At 32.1% G+C, this 18,734-nt stretch overlaps 3 protein-coding genes across 5 annotated transcripts; 2 read left to right on the forward strand and 1 right to left on the reverse strand.

The window, feature by feature from the left end:
- Positions 1–461: 461 nt before the first annotated feature.
- On the forward strand, positions 462–4,020 carry LOC123714288 (kelch repeat and BTB domain-containing protein 4-like). Of its 2 annotated transcripts, none has more exons than XM_045668504.1 (4): positions 462–818; positions 1,025–1,170; positions 1,248–1,800; positions 3,124–4,020. In XM_045668504.1, exons 1-4 carry the CDS (start codon positions 614–616, stop codon positions 3,420–3,422), a joined length of 1,203 nt encoding a protein of 400 aa, XP_045524460.1. In that variant the 5' UTR covers positions 462–613; the 3' UTR covers positions 3,423–4,020. The 2 variants fall into 2 exon arrangements, with proteins under 2 accessions (XP_045524460.1, XP_045524459.1); XM_045668503.1 differs by lacking the exon at positions 3,124–4,020 and adding an exon at positions 2,148–3,035.
- A 48-nt stretch (positions 4,021–4,068) lies between these two features.
- LOC123714287 (probable ATP-dependent RNA helicase pitchoune) lies at positions 4,069–11,336 on the reverse strand. 2 transcript variants are annotated; one of them, XM_045668502.1, is made up of 9 exons: positions 10,915–11,336; positions 10,444–10,602; positions 10,078–10,239; positions 9,256–9,397; positions 8,877–9,039; positions 7,395–7,547; positions 6,778–6,945; positions 6,410–6,584; positions 4,069–4,251 (listed from the first exon to the last, which is right to left on the reverse strand). In XM_045668502.1, exons 1-9 carry the CDS (start codon positions 11,141–11,143, stop codon positions 4,172–4,174), a joined length of 1,431 nt encoding a protein of 476 aa, XP_045524458.1. In that variant the 5' UTR covers positions 11,144–11,336; the 3' UTR covers positions 4,069–4,171. The 2 variants fall into 2 exon arrangements, 1 of the variants encoding a protein (XP_045524458.1); XR_006754289.1 differs by having other exon boundaries at positions 4,162–4,251; positions 6,410–6,565.
- Positions 11,337–11,688: 352 nt separating this feature from the next.
- On the forward strand, positions 11,689–18,018 carry LOC123714616 (probable ATP-dependent RNA helicase pitchoune). The gene is made up of 11 exons (XM_045668964.1): positions 11,689–11,934; positions 12,145–12,231; positions 12,476–12,619; positions 13,023–13,283; positions 13,679–13,828; positions 14,223–14,387; positions 14,821–14,962; positions 15,810–15,969; positions 16,552–16,704; positions 17,346–17,516; positions 17,610–18,018. Exons 1-11 carry the CDS (start codon positions 11,835–11,837, stop codon positions 17,934–17,936), a joined length of 1,860 nt encoding a protein of 619 aa, XP_045524920.1. The 5' UTR covers positions 11,689–11,834; the 3' UTR covers positions 17,937–18,018.
- The last annotated feature ends 716 nt before the right edge of the window (positions 18,019–18,734 follow it).

The following is an 18,734-nucleotide window of genomic DNA, read 5'->3' on the forward strand; positions in this document are numbered from 1 at the left end:
TGGGGGGGATAAATCCATTGATTCCACTGGAGAAGAGGTATCCGAAGGATCAGGGGGGTCTGGAGGGCGTTTCTCCATTATAAACTACCAAAAATATAACAAGGTAACGGGAGAAATATAAGAAATAAATAAAAATAACTTACGATATTAGTTGATGTTATTAATTAACATTAAAATAATTAAATCCAAAACACGTGGATGGATAATGTCCATGTGCCACCTCTACTATATCTCAAAAACGAATAGATTCGCTATCATGAATTTCTATTGTAAAATGTGTCCATTGCCAATTTGAATCATACAATATTAAGAAAATATTTTGATGTATGCAACAGCAACTATTTGAAACTCTAACAATAATAACTGTTATTGTCAAGCATGACAAGTCGCCGACAGCCGTCGAAATCTAGATTGGCAATTGTCAACTTGGCGTACCCATGTTTTTTTATTATTAATTGGAATTAGATTTTGTAAAAGGGTCATATTATAAAAAATAAAACAAAACGCAAATTCTTGCAAATTAGCTGGTCTAAAGGCTATATTGTTATGCTTAATTTACCTTTAAAAGCAAAAGTTTATCATGTAATGTGCTGTTAAGATATTAGTAAACAAAATGGAGCAACAATTCTCATTGTCTTGGAATAATTTTCACGGAAACTTGAGCAAGGGTTTCGCAGGACTATTGGGTAATAGTGAATTCGTAGATGTGACGATTGCTGTTGATGGTCATTTGCTGCAAGCTCACAAAGTTATCCTGTCAATATGTTCACCTTACTTCAAGAAAATGTTTCAATTAAATCCATGTCAACATCCAATTGGTAAAGAGTTTTATTTATGTATTTTGGTTCGTAGGTGATGTTTTTTATTGCATGAATATCTTAATAATTTTAATTTGCAGTTTAAATTGTAATAATTGGTGTCAAGTAATGTCCAGTCTTGGGAGTTGAATTCTTGTATTTATAACACTGTCAAGAATTTTTTGAAATTAAAAAGTAAAAATAGTAACTACACAAATAATTTTCAGTTGTTTTGAGGGACGTCACACACAAAGCTATGAGAGATTTGTTACAATTCATGTATCATGGTGAAGTTAGTGTTAAGAGAGAAGATCTCACTAGTTTTATTGGAACAGCTGAAATTTTGCAAATCAAAGGTTTAACCAATAAAGAGGTTAGTAGAATTGATTAACCCATTATTTTTTGTTAATAAAATATTTGTGTTTAATAAACATTTATTTTTGATTTTAGACTGAAGAAGTTTTAGAGACAGATAAGGAACCTAAAACAAATTTAGATACTCATAATGACAATCCAAACTCCGAATCATGTGCCTCAGATATGTATGATTCATCTCCAAATGATACCCCAGAAACATATGATATAGATATATTTAAACAAAGAAATTTACTTGGCAAACTGCAGCAAATCAGTGAATTAAAAAGAAAATCAGAAGAGCTTCTAAGAACAAACTATTATGGTGATATACTTAATGCAGAAAAGAGACAAAAGTTAAATGAAATTTCTACACGAACTATAGCTTTTGAAAAGAATTTGAAAAAAATTTATGATGAGAATCCTGTTGACATAACCACTTCAATAAATCCAAATATACAAAGCCCAAATAAAAATGTAATTGAACGAAATAATACTCAAAATGTTCCAGATAATTCTGTTGAGCTTAAGACTGAATGTGATGACAGTGATATCATAGTATCAGATCCAGCTGTTTGCACATCCCATGATACATCCGAAGCAAAGAAACACTTGATGATGCCATTAGATTTGCAGACACCACAAGACAGTAAGTATTTTTAATTCAGTTCAAAATATCACATTTCAGGCTGATTTCATAATATATATACATATCATTTCATGGGTTTCTGTTTATTTCTAGTTATGACATTTTACCAAAATAAATAATCATCTCTATCTGCCCTTAACCCATTAGATGATATTAACATATACATTTACTTTTTATCTTTATTGCTTCTGTTAATAGATTGTGTTGAAAATGCAATTAATTTTTTTCATTAAATGTGTTGCATTATTTTCTTTTTGCAAATCTTTCATTGAAAACACGATGGCATTTTCAACATCATCAGATATTATTAATATAAAGTCATTTGAAAATGCCCATCGTGATTTCAGATTGTGCCGGTCTCAGTGCATTTTTTATGGATCTTAGACATTTAGTGAATGGGAAAGTATCAAAATCAATGGTAAAACCTGTTTATGAAGAGTATGCAAGGCCAGGGCTAGACCACCACCTTGTAACAATACCCCAAAAAGAAGATGGGAAGAAGAAATATCCACAGCGGTCTTGTCGTCTTTGTTGGCGTATAGGAAAACGTCGAGACACAAGATTCATGTGTAGTGCTTGTGAACTACCATTTTGTAAATCACCATGCTTTGAAATTCATATGAATGATGTTTATAAAGTATCAAAATTTCCAGGAGATTATTATGCTAATTGATGCAATTACTCATTAAATTACTATATTTTATAAGGAAAGCTTATTAACAAGTGATTTTAAGCACATATAAAGAATCAAAGATTCAATATATTTGGGACCAAATTAAGTCATAAATATATATTTTCATACAACCATTTAAAAATTCATTTACAAAGTACATTATATACATATATAAGATTAAGTACATATACATTAAATGTAAACCTATAAGCTATTAAAATAAGCTGTGATATAAGACGGCTTTTGTGTGCCAATATACATACATACCTTTTTAGTTGGTGCCATTCCTTTGCCATATTTTCATGAGACTTTCTTTTTGCTCATATTCTAGTCTTAATGTTTGTATCATAATTTTCTTGTATTATTCGACTATGTGTGAGTTGTGTGAGCTTGTTACATTTTGATCTCTAATTTGGATTATTTGGCAATTTGTGATTGCGGTTTAAAAATTACATTCCATGAAATTAATATAAAGATTTACGTGAGCATAGGACTAAGCTATTTGTGTGATGATTATACATTTTGATGTGTTTTATATCCATATTTTGATAAATAAATAATTAAAGATATTTGACTAATTTTTTTTAATCCTCAATTTATTGATGCTTTATAAGTTTTTTTTTTAAATCGACTGCATGTTTATCTTACAGATGCATTATCTCTAGTAGTCAATGGATCTGACAGCCAGCTACCAGTGCGATATAAATACATATACAGTAGAAAAGGACACAAACAATTAGTGCATATGAACTTTGTGTATACAAAACATTCAACGACTCATGGAAAAACTTCATGGAGATGTGTCCAATACTTCTCATTAAATAGATGTCCAGCTACAGTTGAAACTATAGATGCCATGATATATGCAGTGAATCATCAACATAACCATGAAGATTGTTACGAAAAACTCGTAAGAAATAATGTCTATGAAATGGATACTGCGAAATAGTAGTTTTGATACTTTTGTAGTTATTTTTTTATTGTATTTGTACCATATATAAAAACATTAGTATTAAGAAAAATATAACATTTTTGTTTACATATAAAGCAAAACAAATAGAATAGGATTTTGAATTAATTTTTTATTAAAAAAGTATACAGACTAAACATTAAAACTTTAATCTATTGTTTAATAAAATTTCAAATGTGTAAAGTTCCTATTTTGATTCTAAGCTGTATATACTTACTATAAGAATAATGTATAGCTTCAGGATCATATTTTTAACACAAATTGGAGCTACTTAGTAAAAACAAATTATGCTGGTAATATAATATTTAAAAAAAACTGTTTTCCAAAGTATTATTTGTGAATCCAACATACTGTATAACATATTGTATTACGTTGTAAGTTAATCCTCTACAAAGGTGTATTCATTACTAGTCCATGCTGCTTATCAAATAAATGTTTGGCCTTAGAATTACCTTGTTTGGCCATTTCATAATATTTTTATTAAAATAGGTTATAATTCTAATCTACCAAATCTTCTATTACCGTTGATATTAAATTAAAGTATGTTTTGTCCAATATATATAAATATCTAGTTATTATTTTTGCTTTAAATTTCCTGGGACTACACCTGTATACCATTTCTAGTCTATTTGTTATATTATTTTCCCACTAATTAAGTCTACTTATGTAAAAAGATACAATGGGATTTATATAAAAAACTTGTTTTATTTACAGTAACAATATACAGTTCACTTTTTTATTTTCTCTGGAACAATGATAGTTGCCGCCTTTCTTTTCCTCGGCCTATGTTTTTTGTTAAAACCAACACCTGTAAAAGGAAATGGCTTAAGTTAGAAAGGCAAAAAATTGTAATAGGAGGCAAACGGAGGCTCACCTGATGTTAAGTAATACCGCCGCCCATGGACACTCACATTGCCAGAAGGCTCGCAAGTGCGTTGCCGGCCTCCCAAGAATTGGTTAACTTATTTTCTTGAAAGACCCTAAGTCAAATTGGTTCGGAAAAACTTCAGTGGGCAGCATAGTGGTGGTGCGTGGCAAAAGTTAGAAAACGCTCAGTTGTGGCACGACGGACGCCGAGGTGATACGGATGGTGTTTTGCCTTGACGTCTGGTAATGAAACTCAGCTGCGGGTATTACACCGAACAGCTCTTCTGAACACTCCCCATGGTAAATGCGGTAGAAGATGCAGAGAGACCCAATATACGCAACGCCAAGGGATCAATCCGCACGGAAAGTGATTGGTCGTCAACGATTCGAATCGCTCTTCGTTGAATACGGTCAAGTGGAAGGAGCTGGTACTGGGGAGCTCCCGCCCAGAGGTGAAAACAGTATTCCATGTGGGGCCGAATTTCCGCTTTATAGAGTTGCAAGCGGTGGCCCGGAGTGAAGTACCGTCTCGCCTTGCTGAGCACAGCAAGCTTTTTAGAGGCTAATTTAGCGTTCCCTTCCAAATGACCGCGAAACTGAACGTCATTCGATATGTCAACGCCCAGTATTCCGATGTTAGCTGAGGCTTTAAGGAGAGTGCCTTCAAAGAGTGGAGTAGTGACAAAGGGAGATTTTTGCGGAAAACGCGCATACTTGTGTCTTCTTGGGGTTAAATTGGACTAGGTTTAGTCTACCCCAGTCCGAGACTCCACGTAGTAGAGTTTCGACTCCAGACACAAGTTTGTTCCGGTACTCATCGACAACTGCCCGAGAAATACCTGCCCAGCCCGTGCAAAGAGTATCCCCAGTGCTGTCATCCGCATAGCAATGAATGTTGCTTAGTTGCAACATATTGATATGCAGAATAAACAGGGTCGGGGACAGGACACAGCCTTGTGGGACGCCAGCATTGACGGGTTTAAGGTAGGAGCATGCTCCGTCGATGACGAGCTGGAAATCCAGTTGCATAATTTCTCGGGGATCCCATAGGCTGGATGCTTCGAGAGCAGTGCTCTGTTCCACATCGAAGGCTTTCGCTATGTCTAACCTTACCGCCAGCTCCTCCCCCTTGGACTCAATTGCCTCTGCCCACCTATGTGTAAGGTATACAAGGAGGTCAGCAGCTGAGCGACCACGACGAAAGCCGTACTGAGAATCGCTAATCAGCTGGTGACCCTCTAGATACCTCAAGAGCTGGCAGTTAATAATGGTTTCCATTATTTTGGAGAACAAGGTTATAACTAGTGGGCGATAGTTGGACGGGTCAAGGCGATCGCGTTTTTTAGGGATCGGATGTTTCGAAGCGGTCTTCCAGCATTTCGGAACAGTTTTGAGGGAATACAGGACCGGAGCCAACTCAGGATCACAAGTACGCAACATAATTGGGGGATGACATCAGGCCCGCTCGACTAATATATATCGCAATTGCTCACTTACGACTAAGAAATAAACCAAGATACTACGTACGAAATTAATTTGAAATAATAATTAATATTTCCCGGTTTTAACGCCACCTCTCTATACTGTTGACGTATTAAAATAGATGAAACAAGAAATATATTAAAATACAGATATATACAAAACGAGACAGCGTACTAAATTCATTTAATTATAACTTCTTTTGGGTAATAACGAAACTATATAGGTAGATACGGATTAAGTTTATCACATTATATTAGTATTCCAATTAAAACGGAAGTTTTGTTTTGACTTATTGAATAAATGGTTCATTTAAAGAAATATATTAAAATACAGATACATACAAAATCTCGTTTTGTATGTATCTGTATCTCGTTATTACCCAAAAGAAGTTATAATTAAATGAATTTAGTACGCTGTCTCGTTTTGACGTATCATAAAAGTTTTTTGAAGAGGAAACCAATTCCCATTTTTATCTCAAATTTATTTTTATATTCAACACAATACTGATTAGGAATGTCTCGTAAGATCTCAGCTTTCAATAGAGAAAAATACTATTTCTGATAATATTTTTTTTCTTTACAATACATATAACTTGTATAAATTTTAAGGGTACATACGGATATCAACGTCCGGTTTCTCCTTAAGACCAAAAGATCTGGCGACTGCGTCCATGTCCATACTAAGTAAATTAAAAACATGTTTTAATTTTTTTACTTCAAATGCCCTGATGTAGCCCTCAAATGCTTCCACCGCCATCTTGTCAAAATCTGGATCTGAAAATGCTGCGTTCAGCTAAAAAAATAATTTACATTCAAAGATTACATAGCGTAAGTCCATAGAAACCAGCGACAAATGTGTCCAATTTACTAAACTCCACAATATTTTCTTCAATAAACGATATCAAACTGAAATTTAAAAAAAATATCCTAAACAAATAAGCTTATTTTTCGTTTCTGAAATGTCTCATTAAAAATTCCATACAAACCTTTGGTTGTAAATTACTAAATTTGTCCCATGTTTCATATTTGTCTAAAAAGACTTTCGCTTCTTTGAGATATTCTATAAATTCTTTTTCCTCTGGCCTTAACAATAACACAGCCCGGCCTTCAGCGCCTAAGCCTCTAGCTGTCCTTCCCACCCGGTGAATGTATTCCTAAAATATATACAATTGTGGTCGTGGGGGGGCTACTAATTGTTTCGGAACCAAAAGTCAAGTTGCTTACACTAATTCGTTAAAAAGAGAAGCAGGCATAAATTGGTTCCATCGCGATTTTCTAGTAAAACCCAGAACCCGGAGAATAAACAATACGCGAGAAACATGTTTTTTTCATTTATTGTTTAAAGAAAATTACTTACTGTAGGCACACGACACTAATTAAATTAGAGACTTAAAAAAATAATGATTAAATAAATACAAAAACATATACCGTATCAACAAACAGAAAAATACGAAGCTAAAGAATTATAAATGTAATGTAAGATTCGAATTTGAATTAAAAATATTAGGGATGTAAGTACATTTGTCATAGACCGAAATTTTCATCACTGAATTAACATGAATAAAAATGAAAAACATTTTGAATACTTCAATGCTGTACTCACATTAGTATCAGCCGGAGGATCAAACTGGACTATCCAGTCAACAGCTGGTATATCTAGACCTCTGGCAGCCAAATCTGTGCAGAACAATGCCATTTTATCAGCGGAGTAGTACTCCGAGATTACACTTGTCCTATCTGCTTGGTTCATTTTACCCTATAAATATTATCAATAAACGACTGTTTAATGTCCCAGTCAAAATTCATATGTGAATGAAGAAAATTTCGGAATATCATAAACTATAATAAATTCACAAGCAATTCATAAAATTATTTTTCGATCGTGTTTATAATTTATTAGTGATAGTTTAAAAGTGGCGCCAAATCGCGAAACGTCTTAACCAATAATACCACGCATGTGCATATACCACAGATAAATTCAAATTGGCGTATGCCATAAAAAAGTATGAATATCGCGATACGTCTTCAAATTATATTTTATATAAACGTGGGTAACACTCAAAATGTTTAAAACTGGCCAGTTAGATAGCTAATCAATTTTTTTTTGATTTTCAATTTTAGAACTCTTGGTAACCTAATGTCATTCATTTGTCATTTGTTTTTGTGAATTCGCGGCAAATCTAAAACTCTTTTTACATGTGAAAACGCCAGAAAATTTTCGGTCAATCTCGTGCCACTATTTACAATTGGTTTAACGAGTTTAAGCGTGGACGTAGCAATCTCAATGATGACCCTATGAGCGACTATTGAAGATAACATCAGTACCGTACAACGCATGATAGAGGAAGATAAGAGCCTAGGCGTAGGTATGAGTCAAGTGCAAAAAATATTACACGAACATTTCGGTGTCAGGAAGCTTTGTACCAGATGGATTCCCCATACTTTAACCGACGACCAAAAACAATGTTAAATGAGCAAAGAAAAAATAAATCCGTTAGTGCACAGCCGAAATCGAACCTACGACCTCAGGGATGAGAGTAGCATGCTGAAACCACTAGGCCAACACTACTCTCTGCATATAATGATTAGACGTTTATTTAATTTAGATTTCTTATAGAACAGTTGTAAAAAGGAGACAAGGCTCATCTGATGTTAAGTGAACGCCACCGTGGCCAGAGCCAAACGGCAATCAGACGACTTTGAATAAAGTGATAACCGCCGCCCATGGACACCTGAAACACCGGGGGCTATCGGGTGTGTTACCGACCTATCAGGAAATTTTACGCTGTTTTCTTGAAGACCCCTATGTTGTATCGGTTCAAAAAAACCTCTACTGGCAACTGGTTACTTTAGTAATACGCCCATGGACACCTGAAACACCGGGGGCTATCGGGTGTGTTACCGACCTATCAGGAAATTTTACGCTGTTTTCTTGAAGACCCCTATGTTGTATCGGTTCAAAAAAACCTCTACTGGCAACTGGTTACTTTAGTAATCAATCTCTACATAAAGATATACATTTGAAGTAAATTCTTACATGATTAATTACCTATTCAAATAGTATAAAAACACAAAATTCACTTACATGTATACATAGAACAGACATGTTGCAATATTTTGACAAAAACTCATGATGAAACACAACCGATTTACAGCTTGAAAAGAACACCATTATTTTCTGATTTAGCGTCTTCTTCAACAATTTATGTAACCAATAAAGTCTATACTCTGTTTCACATATTGCATACCTGAAAACCAGTTTTCTTTACTAATCTAACTTTTTTTTAAATACACTTTCAACACCAAACAATGATAAAATACAATTATACAAAATTCATGTATTAGCATTCGAAAGCCAAAGATATATGATGTACATGCTACGTCATCGTCGATTCAACTATATTTACTACAAATAACTGAAACAGATGCAGAAATTTCTCAACTCCCTCATATATAATATATACCCTTGTTTAAGTCCTTCTACTGTAGCCCTATCATTGTCTTCATCTGTGTTAATAGAATAATAATCTTCTTTCATAGCGGATTTAATTAAAGCCTCGGTTGTCTCAGACTGAGTAGCACTAAACAGCATAGTTTGTCTGTTCTCTGAAATCAAATTTTGAAATAGTAATGCAGTGGAATGTCTTTATCTCGAACCTTGTTAAGTCGAAATCCTTAGTAGGTCGAAAAAGATGACAGATTCTTTTTACAGTTTACTTCATTAATATGTAAGAAATGTATGTAACTTAAGTTGAATTATTATTCAAATTCAACTCCACAAATTGAAAAATACAGCAGTTAAATCATATGTAACTCAAAGTTCTTGTTATGTTGAAAACTCGTTAACTCGATTTTTTTACATATCCCTTGACATTCAAGTTATAGAGATTCCACTTTATATTGATACTCCAATGATTATATAAAGAAAACACGTATATAAGCCAGTTGAGACAGAGTCAATAAATTATTTATTTCTTTTTCAACTAAAATATTAACATTTTACAACATTGTAGAATTTTAAGTAAAAATGTCACACTATCTATTATATATATATATATATATATCTGTAGTATTTTTCCTCCATAAATTCTGCCTAAATATTATTAATACATGATTGGATTGGATTTTTATGTACCAAAAATTATTGCAAGGCCTATCTTAAAAAGATAATTTCAGTCCAACATATAATTAAAACATCACCTATCTTAGTAAAATCCTAGCATATCCAAGTAAATTCTTATGGAATATATTTTTATGAAAATGTGATAATAATAGTTTAAACTTACTCGGGAGTCTATTAATAATTTGTTTTAAATCCTCTTCAAAGCCATATTGAAATATCTTATCTGCCTCATCTAATATAAGACAGGAGACATGTCTATAATCAAATTCTTTCGTTCTCATGTGATCAAAGAGTCTACCTGGTGTAGCTACTACTATATGTACATCTGAAACAAGTCATTTTTAAATCTTAAACCAAATTAGTATTTACCATACACAAAAAATAAAATAAAGATTTGAGAATCTTTAAAAGTAAAGGTGTTTTTGCTGCCTAGACCTAATTTCTGACCAACCAGAGCCTGAATTCATGTCTTGTTTATATTATTTAACTTAACTAAACATTATTATGTATTTTAAATATAACTACTTACTGTTGGCTAAAAGCATGCTCTGTGCTTTTCTATTTTCTCCACCTATAATTAAGGCAGATGTAATTCCCTCATGAAAAGAGACGAGATCTTGTAAAACATTATATGTTTGTGTTGCCAATTCTCTAGTAGGTGATATGATAATACAATAGGTTGATGGTGCTGAAAATTAGAAAATGGATCTAATATTAGTTTTGTAAGTAGAGGAGCTTTTAAGATATTTGCGCTCATGCCAGAACTTGTTTTAATTTCACATTTTGTTTTCTTTCACCATTGTTCGAGCTAATTTTAAATGTGCACATAATAAAGTCCATGGTGCACAGCCAGGGCATTTAACCTACAACCTAAGGGATGAGAGACACTGAAGCTACTAGACTGGCTTGCTTTTCACCCAACATGACTGTGAGTGTCAGGCACAGGAGGCACATCACCTACTTGCCTGCTATTATTCCTTTCATTATTATATACACATACCTTTATTTAAACACTTGGCTACTATTTCCACAGCAGGAATTAGGAATGATAGAGTTTTTCCAGAACCAGTTTTTGCAGTTGCTACAATATCAGTTCCATTCAATGCTTTAGGTAAAACTTCAGCTTGAATTTCTGTCATATATTTAAAACCTATATTCTTAATAGCTTTATATGTTTCTTTGGATAAATTTAATTCTTTAAACTTTGAGTTTTTGTTTGGTTTACTCATGATGGAGCCAAGGTTATGTTTACCAAGGAATACAATATTTATTACATAAAGTTGCCGGTATAAGCAAGCTAAATAATTAATTTGAACATTTAAAATCGACAATTGAATAACTTTATTGAGTTTCAAAAGTAAAATAATAAACAAAAACACTGTAATCTGTATACAGTATATAAGTAAGACCCAAATCCCAACACTATACAGAAGGAAAACCATAGACTATAATAACACCATAGGCTAAACCAAAATAAAATATTATAACAAAAGCATATATAATTTAAACACAGATGAATTACTATAGAGCCCTGTATAAGAAGCTTCATTCTAGACGTATAGAGATACGTGTAGACGTGACTTTTATAGCTAATATTATGCACATATATTGTAGGGGATAAGTTTAAATAATTTAATTTTCTTTACATAGTTTAAAGTAATTGTTGAGTGCAAGAATATGTTTTTAAAAAGTAATTGTCATTGTCATCAATGGTGTTGAGCTTTAAATTTATGAAATATGGAGTTTACACACTTCAATCTTATGCTTTAAACTTCAAAGTCAAGATTAAAGTTAAACCCACGTGTGACGTGAATATATATCAACACGGTTATTGTTAACAATACTGTTTTAATATTTAACACATGGTTATATCTATACCGACTATTAATTTCTTAAAGTGGTAATCAATTCAGTTTTAAGATGCCAATGCCAGATAAAATCTTAATGAGGAAAATTAAAAAAAGGGAAAAGAAGAAGGTGAAACTTACCGCAAAAAAATTAAATAACGATATCGCAAAAGGTAACCTAAGCAATAAGTATTACTTTTCGTCAAAAAGATATTATTTTACAGCGATGAAGTAGAAGATAATAGTAGAGAGTAGGAGAAATATTGTATCTTAACAATGCCTAAACCTGCTATCTTATAATCGCTTAAATCAGCTATAATACGGGTTAGTGACCATACTTCTCTAAATTTTATTTCTTTAGTGTTTTAAATTACTGATTTTAGAAGCAATACCTTCTGATGAATCACCTGTTGAAGCCGTAAAAAGATCCTTGGAAACTCCATTAAACAATTCTGAGTCAATACCAAAAAGTAAGTGTGTAAAATTAAACAGGTTAAAGTATACACTGTCATGTATCAATATATTATGTTTGTATATATTGTTTATCTGTAAAATAAAAATGCAATATAAGAGTTCACACTTATTAAAAAAGGAAATTGGAATTCTTTCCATAATTTTATGTTACATAATTATTTTTAAAAAATCTAATTTATTATCTTAGCAATATTATAATAAAATTAACTACATAACTATCTACTATTTTAATTGTTATAGAAAAAAAGAAAAATAAACAAAAGGAAGAAATAAAAACAGAAACAAATGAAATAGAAATAAAAGAAGAACAGTCAGATATTGATTCAGACAATGATATAAATAATAGTGTAGGAAATGATGAGAAGAAAAATGAAGAGAGTCAGTGTAAGTTTTATAGTAGTTGTACATTTTGTGACTTGACTGAAAATACTATTTGTAAACACCATGGACAAGATTGTAAAAACTAGTTCATACTATTGATTAGTAACTAAACAATCTATACAAATTATTATTTTTAATTCTGTTAAGTATTGGCTTTAAAAATACAAATTCCAGAACCTGACAACATTCTTAAATTCATGAACCAAAAGTGGTTGGTAATGCCATCTTGCTACGACTTCTTTAGGACAGTCATGCAGTCCTGTATGACTTACCATCTTTGTCAACATGTTAATTATAATTCCTAACTGGCAAAAATACACATACATACATACATACATTAGTAAAAAATTATTATTTGTATTATTTAAGTAACATAGTCCACTAATCAATTTCTTATTTATTTCAGTACCAGGCTCCAGCTTATGTTTGGGGATATTATCAGATCAAAAGTTTACATCCTTAGAGGATAAAGTTTGTGAACCAACACTTATGGGGGTCAAAGATATGGGTTTTACAACTATGACAGAAATTCAGGCTAAAGCCATTCCTCCGTTATTGGAAGGAAGAGATTTAGTAGGAGCGGCCAGAACGGGATCAGGAAAAACACTGGCATTTTTGATACCAGTAATTGAATTAATTTACAAATTGAAATTTAAACCCAGGAATGGTAAGACAAAAAAAAGACATTTCAGTTCTATTAAAAACAAACTCATTTGTAATTTTGCTTCAATAAATTTGCCCATTTTTAGAAGATTTGGAAATAAAGATCCACCAGCAGATTAAGAAACGCTTAACTGTTACTATATGATAATACTTCTTAAATAATGTTTGTAAATACTTATGATGATAAAAAGGCGAATGTGAAAATGTTACTCCATGCTCCCTCTATTGAAACAATAATATTTGCGCTTCCAGTCAACTGTTGAGGCACTTTTAGTATTGTTTTAATAGACCAGAGTTTGTCAGAGTAATTTTATGAACACAGAATGGATATCTGATTTTTCATTTTTCAAAATCTGTCTGTTATTTTAATTTCAATTTCTCAATGTAGCAATTTTTAAGGTACTGGAGTAATTATTTTATCACCAACAAGAGAGTTATCAATGCAAACTTTTGGTGTCTTAATGGAATTAATGAAATACCATCATCATACCTATGGTTTGGTTATGGGTGGAGCCAATAGAAGTACGGAAGCACAAAAACTTTCAAAGGGTAAATATCAAACAATTGATTGTTGATCTTTTTTTTTCTGACATTAATTTTTCCAGAAGTCATAATAGATTATTTACTTAACAGTTCCTTTTTATTTTTTTATTTTATGATAAATGTATAATGTATATATGTATGTATATACTACTATATGTTTCAAGATTATTATTTGTAACAAAATACCTGGTTACACTTGTCTGATTTATTTGGTGTTGTGCAATTTGCCCCAGGATAATCCTTTAATTATAATATGTGCCTCTTGGCTTACGCAAACACACATTATTAGATATATTTATCACACCATTTTATAATGTTTTGAGTTTTTTCTATCAAAGTTCGGGAACGGAATACGATTGTGTCATGAGATACAGATGTGAGTAATTGCAAAATTTTGCAGGTATAAACATTTTGGTAGCAACACCGGGAAGATTATTGGATCATTTACAAAACACTCCTGACTTCTTGTACAAAAACTTGCAATGTCTTGTTATCGATGAAGCTGATAGAATACTTGAGATTGGATTTGAAGAGGAAGTCAAACAAATTATTAGACTTTTACCGAGTAAGTTATTTTTTTTATTGTTTCATTCTATGAATACAGATCATTAAAGAAAATTGATTTTTAAAGTTTTGCCCTCTACAAAAAGTTATTTAATCTGGGTACATGTTAATATTGTAAAATAAATATGAAAGGAAAATATTGAAATATACAATTTAGTTTAGTTTTGTCGCTAAATATTAAACAATTTAGAAGATTTTCACATTCAATATCTAATAGCAAAATTGAATTTAATAACAAACCATGATTACATTCTCATATACTGTAGCAACAATAATTTAATGTCAAGCAATTTTTGTTGTCATTTGTCCTATATGTTGATCTCTCTCTTGTTTTATACAAAAATTACTATATAACCATACATAAATATTAACTGATAACAAATGACTCTTTGTTGTATAATAAGCTATAGAATTAACTTATAATTTTGTGTTAGAACGTCGTCAAACAATGATGTTTAGTGCAACACAAACAAAGAAAACGGAGGCTCTGACAGCACTTGCTGTCAAACATGAGCCAGTGTATGTAGGAGTGGATGATCATAGGGAACAGGCCACTGTCGATTCATTAGAACAGGGGTAAGTTAAATAATCTTTTAGATTATTTATTATGTATTAGTATTTTTAGAAATGTACAAATAATGTTTTGTGTTTGATTATATTATTGACTATTGACTCTGATATTTATTATTGACTATAGAACCTACACAAATTGTAAAACTTAATTACAATAAGGTAATTATTAATGAGTACTCCAGAATAGCTTTTTCATATTTTCAATTAACCCATTACATATTTAACATTTTAACCCCATCTTGTAATTTTTTTTATTTATTTTTTGTTTATCCAATAAAAAAATATATTTCCCTCTGTGCTAATCAAAAAAAGCTACTAACATAATAAAATGCTACATATTTTTTTAATTGGCAATAGTTTTAACTTATGCTACATATTTATCACCTTTAATTAGAACAACTTACTTTTCCTTCTTGGTTTGACATTTTTTTGATAAGTAAAGTCATATTTTCTTGTATATTTTAAAGCATATATAGACATGTTGTTTTAGAACTTATAAATTTAAAAATAAATAACAACTGTTTAATGCTATATTCCTCACTAAGATGAGGAAAATATTTAGGCAGTTTACAAATGAAGTCTTTCATATGTTTAAAAACTTTGCTATAGCAAAAGTATGGAAATCTTTTGCAAACTAGCGAGCTGTGAAAGTGGCTTCCTAGAGGGCTTCAATTATAGAGTTTACTTCCCTCTCAAAGGCTGCTGTAACTCTTTTTTAGCTGTCCTGCAGCTTCTACCTCCCTATAATATTAATAAAAAAAATTCTAAGTACAAGACTAATTTCAGTTTAGATTATATCGGCCTGAACATTTTAAACAGGTACTAAAACATTGATTCAACTAAATTTCAGTTACATAGTATGCCCATCGGAGAGGCGTATGATGGTGCTGTTCACGTTCTTAAAGAAGAATAGAAAGAAGAAGGTGATGGTGTTCTTCTCCACCTGTATGTCTGTGAAGTACCATCACGAGCTGTTCAATTATATAGATCTACCTGTTCTGTCTATACATGTGAGTATTTTATAAAAAGACTGCATGACATAGTATTGATCAATGTATGTGTGTTGAAATTTATAATGTTAATTCATTTTCCAGCTTAAAGCTATTGATGTCTAAAATGATGTTTATTTTTTTGCTTCATTAAAAAAAAAATGTTTAAGGCGAACTGTTTGTAATCTGTGTAGTTAATCCCTTTTAACTTTTTTGTGTTTATGTGTTATAAATGGTAAATTTATTAATAATTGTGTATTTAGTAGGTAAATAAATATTTATGAAAAAATTTGAATACAACATAAATGTTAACCAACCGTATTGTATCTGTTCGACTTAAGTCCTCCATAAGTCAATTGTCATTGCTACATATCTATTTTATGTCATGTTCAAATAACCAGAGATAAGAAATACTTTTCCACATTAACCTCTTTCGACCGTCGTATTATACGGCATATCCGTTAAGTTTTTATTATTAACAATTGTCCCAATGTGAATTCTCCTACTGCTATGCTTGTGTGTGTTTTCCTTAAATAAGCATCGTGTTCTTACAATCACGATTTTATTACGGCGTAATTTATAACCTAAAAATAAATATTGCAGGGTAAACAACAGCAATCGAAGCGTACAACGACATTTTTCCAGTTTTGTAACGCTGAGACCGGTATTCTGCTCTGTACCGACGTCGCTGCTAGAGGACTGGACATCCCAGCAGTTGATTGGATCGTACAATACGACCCACCGGATGACCCTAAGGTATGCGGGGGTTAAATAAAATATTTTAGCCGCCGTATAAAAAGTAGCCCTTCGCCTTTTGTATGTTTTTTGAGTATATTTTATTAAAACAACTAGGTCAAAGTTGCCGTTCATGGATTAAATATGTTACTATGCAGCCAGGCTCTTTAATTTTTTTAATTTTGATGATAGTAATTGTTAAGACCTTCCTTTTTTGACATGGGGGGGGGGGGTTGTATATTTTATTTAAAAAACTAGGTCAAAGTTACCGTTCATGTATTAAGTAAGTTACTATAGATAGGCAGGGAGCTCTTTAATTTTCTTATTTTTGATGAGATCTAGATTGTGATTATGTCAGCAGTAATTGTTAAGACCTTCCTTTTTTGACAAAGGGGGGGGGGGGGCTTATTGTAGTACATTTGGAATAATAAAAAATATTTAGTAGTCTTAATTCGAACGCACGACTGGTTTGAGAGGCGTACTGGAGCCACGAGGGCAACACTTCTTTCTCTAATGATAATTCTCTGATATATTTTGCCTTTCGACTGGGTATAGAACCCGGCCCCAGATGCCCAGATTTCCTGAGTCTTAAAACAGTTTGTATATTTTACACTTTTTTTTTATTTATGTATCAGTAATTTTAATTTTATGATATTTTACAGGAGTACATCCATCGTGTCGGTCGTACGGCCCGTGGTCTTGGTACGAGTGGGCACGCCCTCTTATTCCTCAGACCTGAAGAATTGGGTTTCCTGCGTTTCCTGAAGCAGGCTAAGGTCACTCTCAACGAGTTTGAGTTCTCCTGGAATAAAGTAGCTGATATACAGCTACAGGTAATATATTCTTTAAATAGATCTAGTTGGCGCGCTACTTACGAACAGTTTTTTTAAATAGCATATATAAATATTTTTTTTTCTTATTTTCAGCTTGAGAAATTAATATCCCGAAATTACTTCCTAAACCAATCAGCGAAGGAAGCCTTCAAAAGCTACCTCCGAGCTTATGACTCGCATCATCTGAAAACAATCTTCGATATTGATACTATTGACTTGGCTAAAGTATCAAAATCGTTTGGTTTCACTGTACCTCCCGCCGTTGAATTGAAAGTTGCGCCAAAGAGCGGGCCGACGCATAAAAGAAAGGGTGGTGGCGGATTTGGGTATTTCAAGAGTTTAAATGCTCCTGCCCATAAAAAGGACGAGAAAACTAAAATCTATAGGCAAAAGGGTAATAATAAACGACCCATAAGCTGATTTTCAGTCAAATGTTCAGATATTTTGTAATTGCTGTATGAAATACAATGTGTAACTAATTTAAATACATAATTTGCAAACACCTCGCCTTTTATTTACTTAATACAAGACAGAAATTTGTTAGGAATTTTTAGAACATTATTAAGAATTTAAGACTAAAATTCAGAGTTGGGACTTAGCGCGAGCTATTTCTGTATGTCAAAATCTACGTTTTTGACTTAGGGTCTGTTTCACAAAGTAATTTCTACTTAAGTTCTAAATAAGCTATTTATTACTATTAGGATAAACACTATTGTTGCGTTTCACGGCTGTCAGCGCTATTCGTCACATAAAGTCCATCATAAGTGAGTCCGATGGAACGCGAAGTTTCTTATTCGGAACTTTTATCTTCCAAATAATTTATGTGTTGCATAGCTATTTGGTACTTTATCCATACATTGTGAAACAGACCTTTAGTATTTTACCCTATGTATGACATCCGAATATCAGAAATTTATTAGATTTCAGATATAAAAGTTGTATGAATTTAACACCCATTAACTCATTATATATATTTTTGCAAAACTGCCAAACACATTTTCCCGCGATTATTTCAAATTAAGAATATATTGAGCATTTACAACTGACATTAATTTGTTATTTAGATATGCGCTGTTGAGTGCCAAAGATAATTGAAAGAAATCAAATCAAAAATATTTTTTAATTACCGAATATTAGTTGAGCTACATAATATATATGTCGCAGCTAAATAGTTTAATTAGCCGTTCAATTAACAGCCTAGCCGTTGAACTAAACGGC

Source organism: Pieris brassicae, chromosome 9, assembly GCF_905147105.1.
Source record: "Pieris brassicae chromosome 9, ilPieBrab1.1, whole genome shotgun sequence".
Taxonomy (NCBI): domain Eukaryota; kingdom Metazoa; phylum Arthropoda; class Insecta; order Lepidoptera; family Pieridae; genus Pieris; species Pieris brassicae.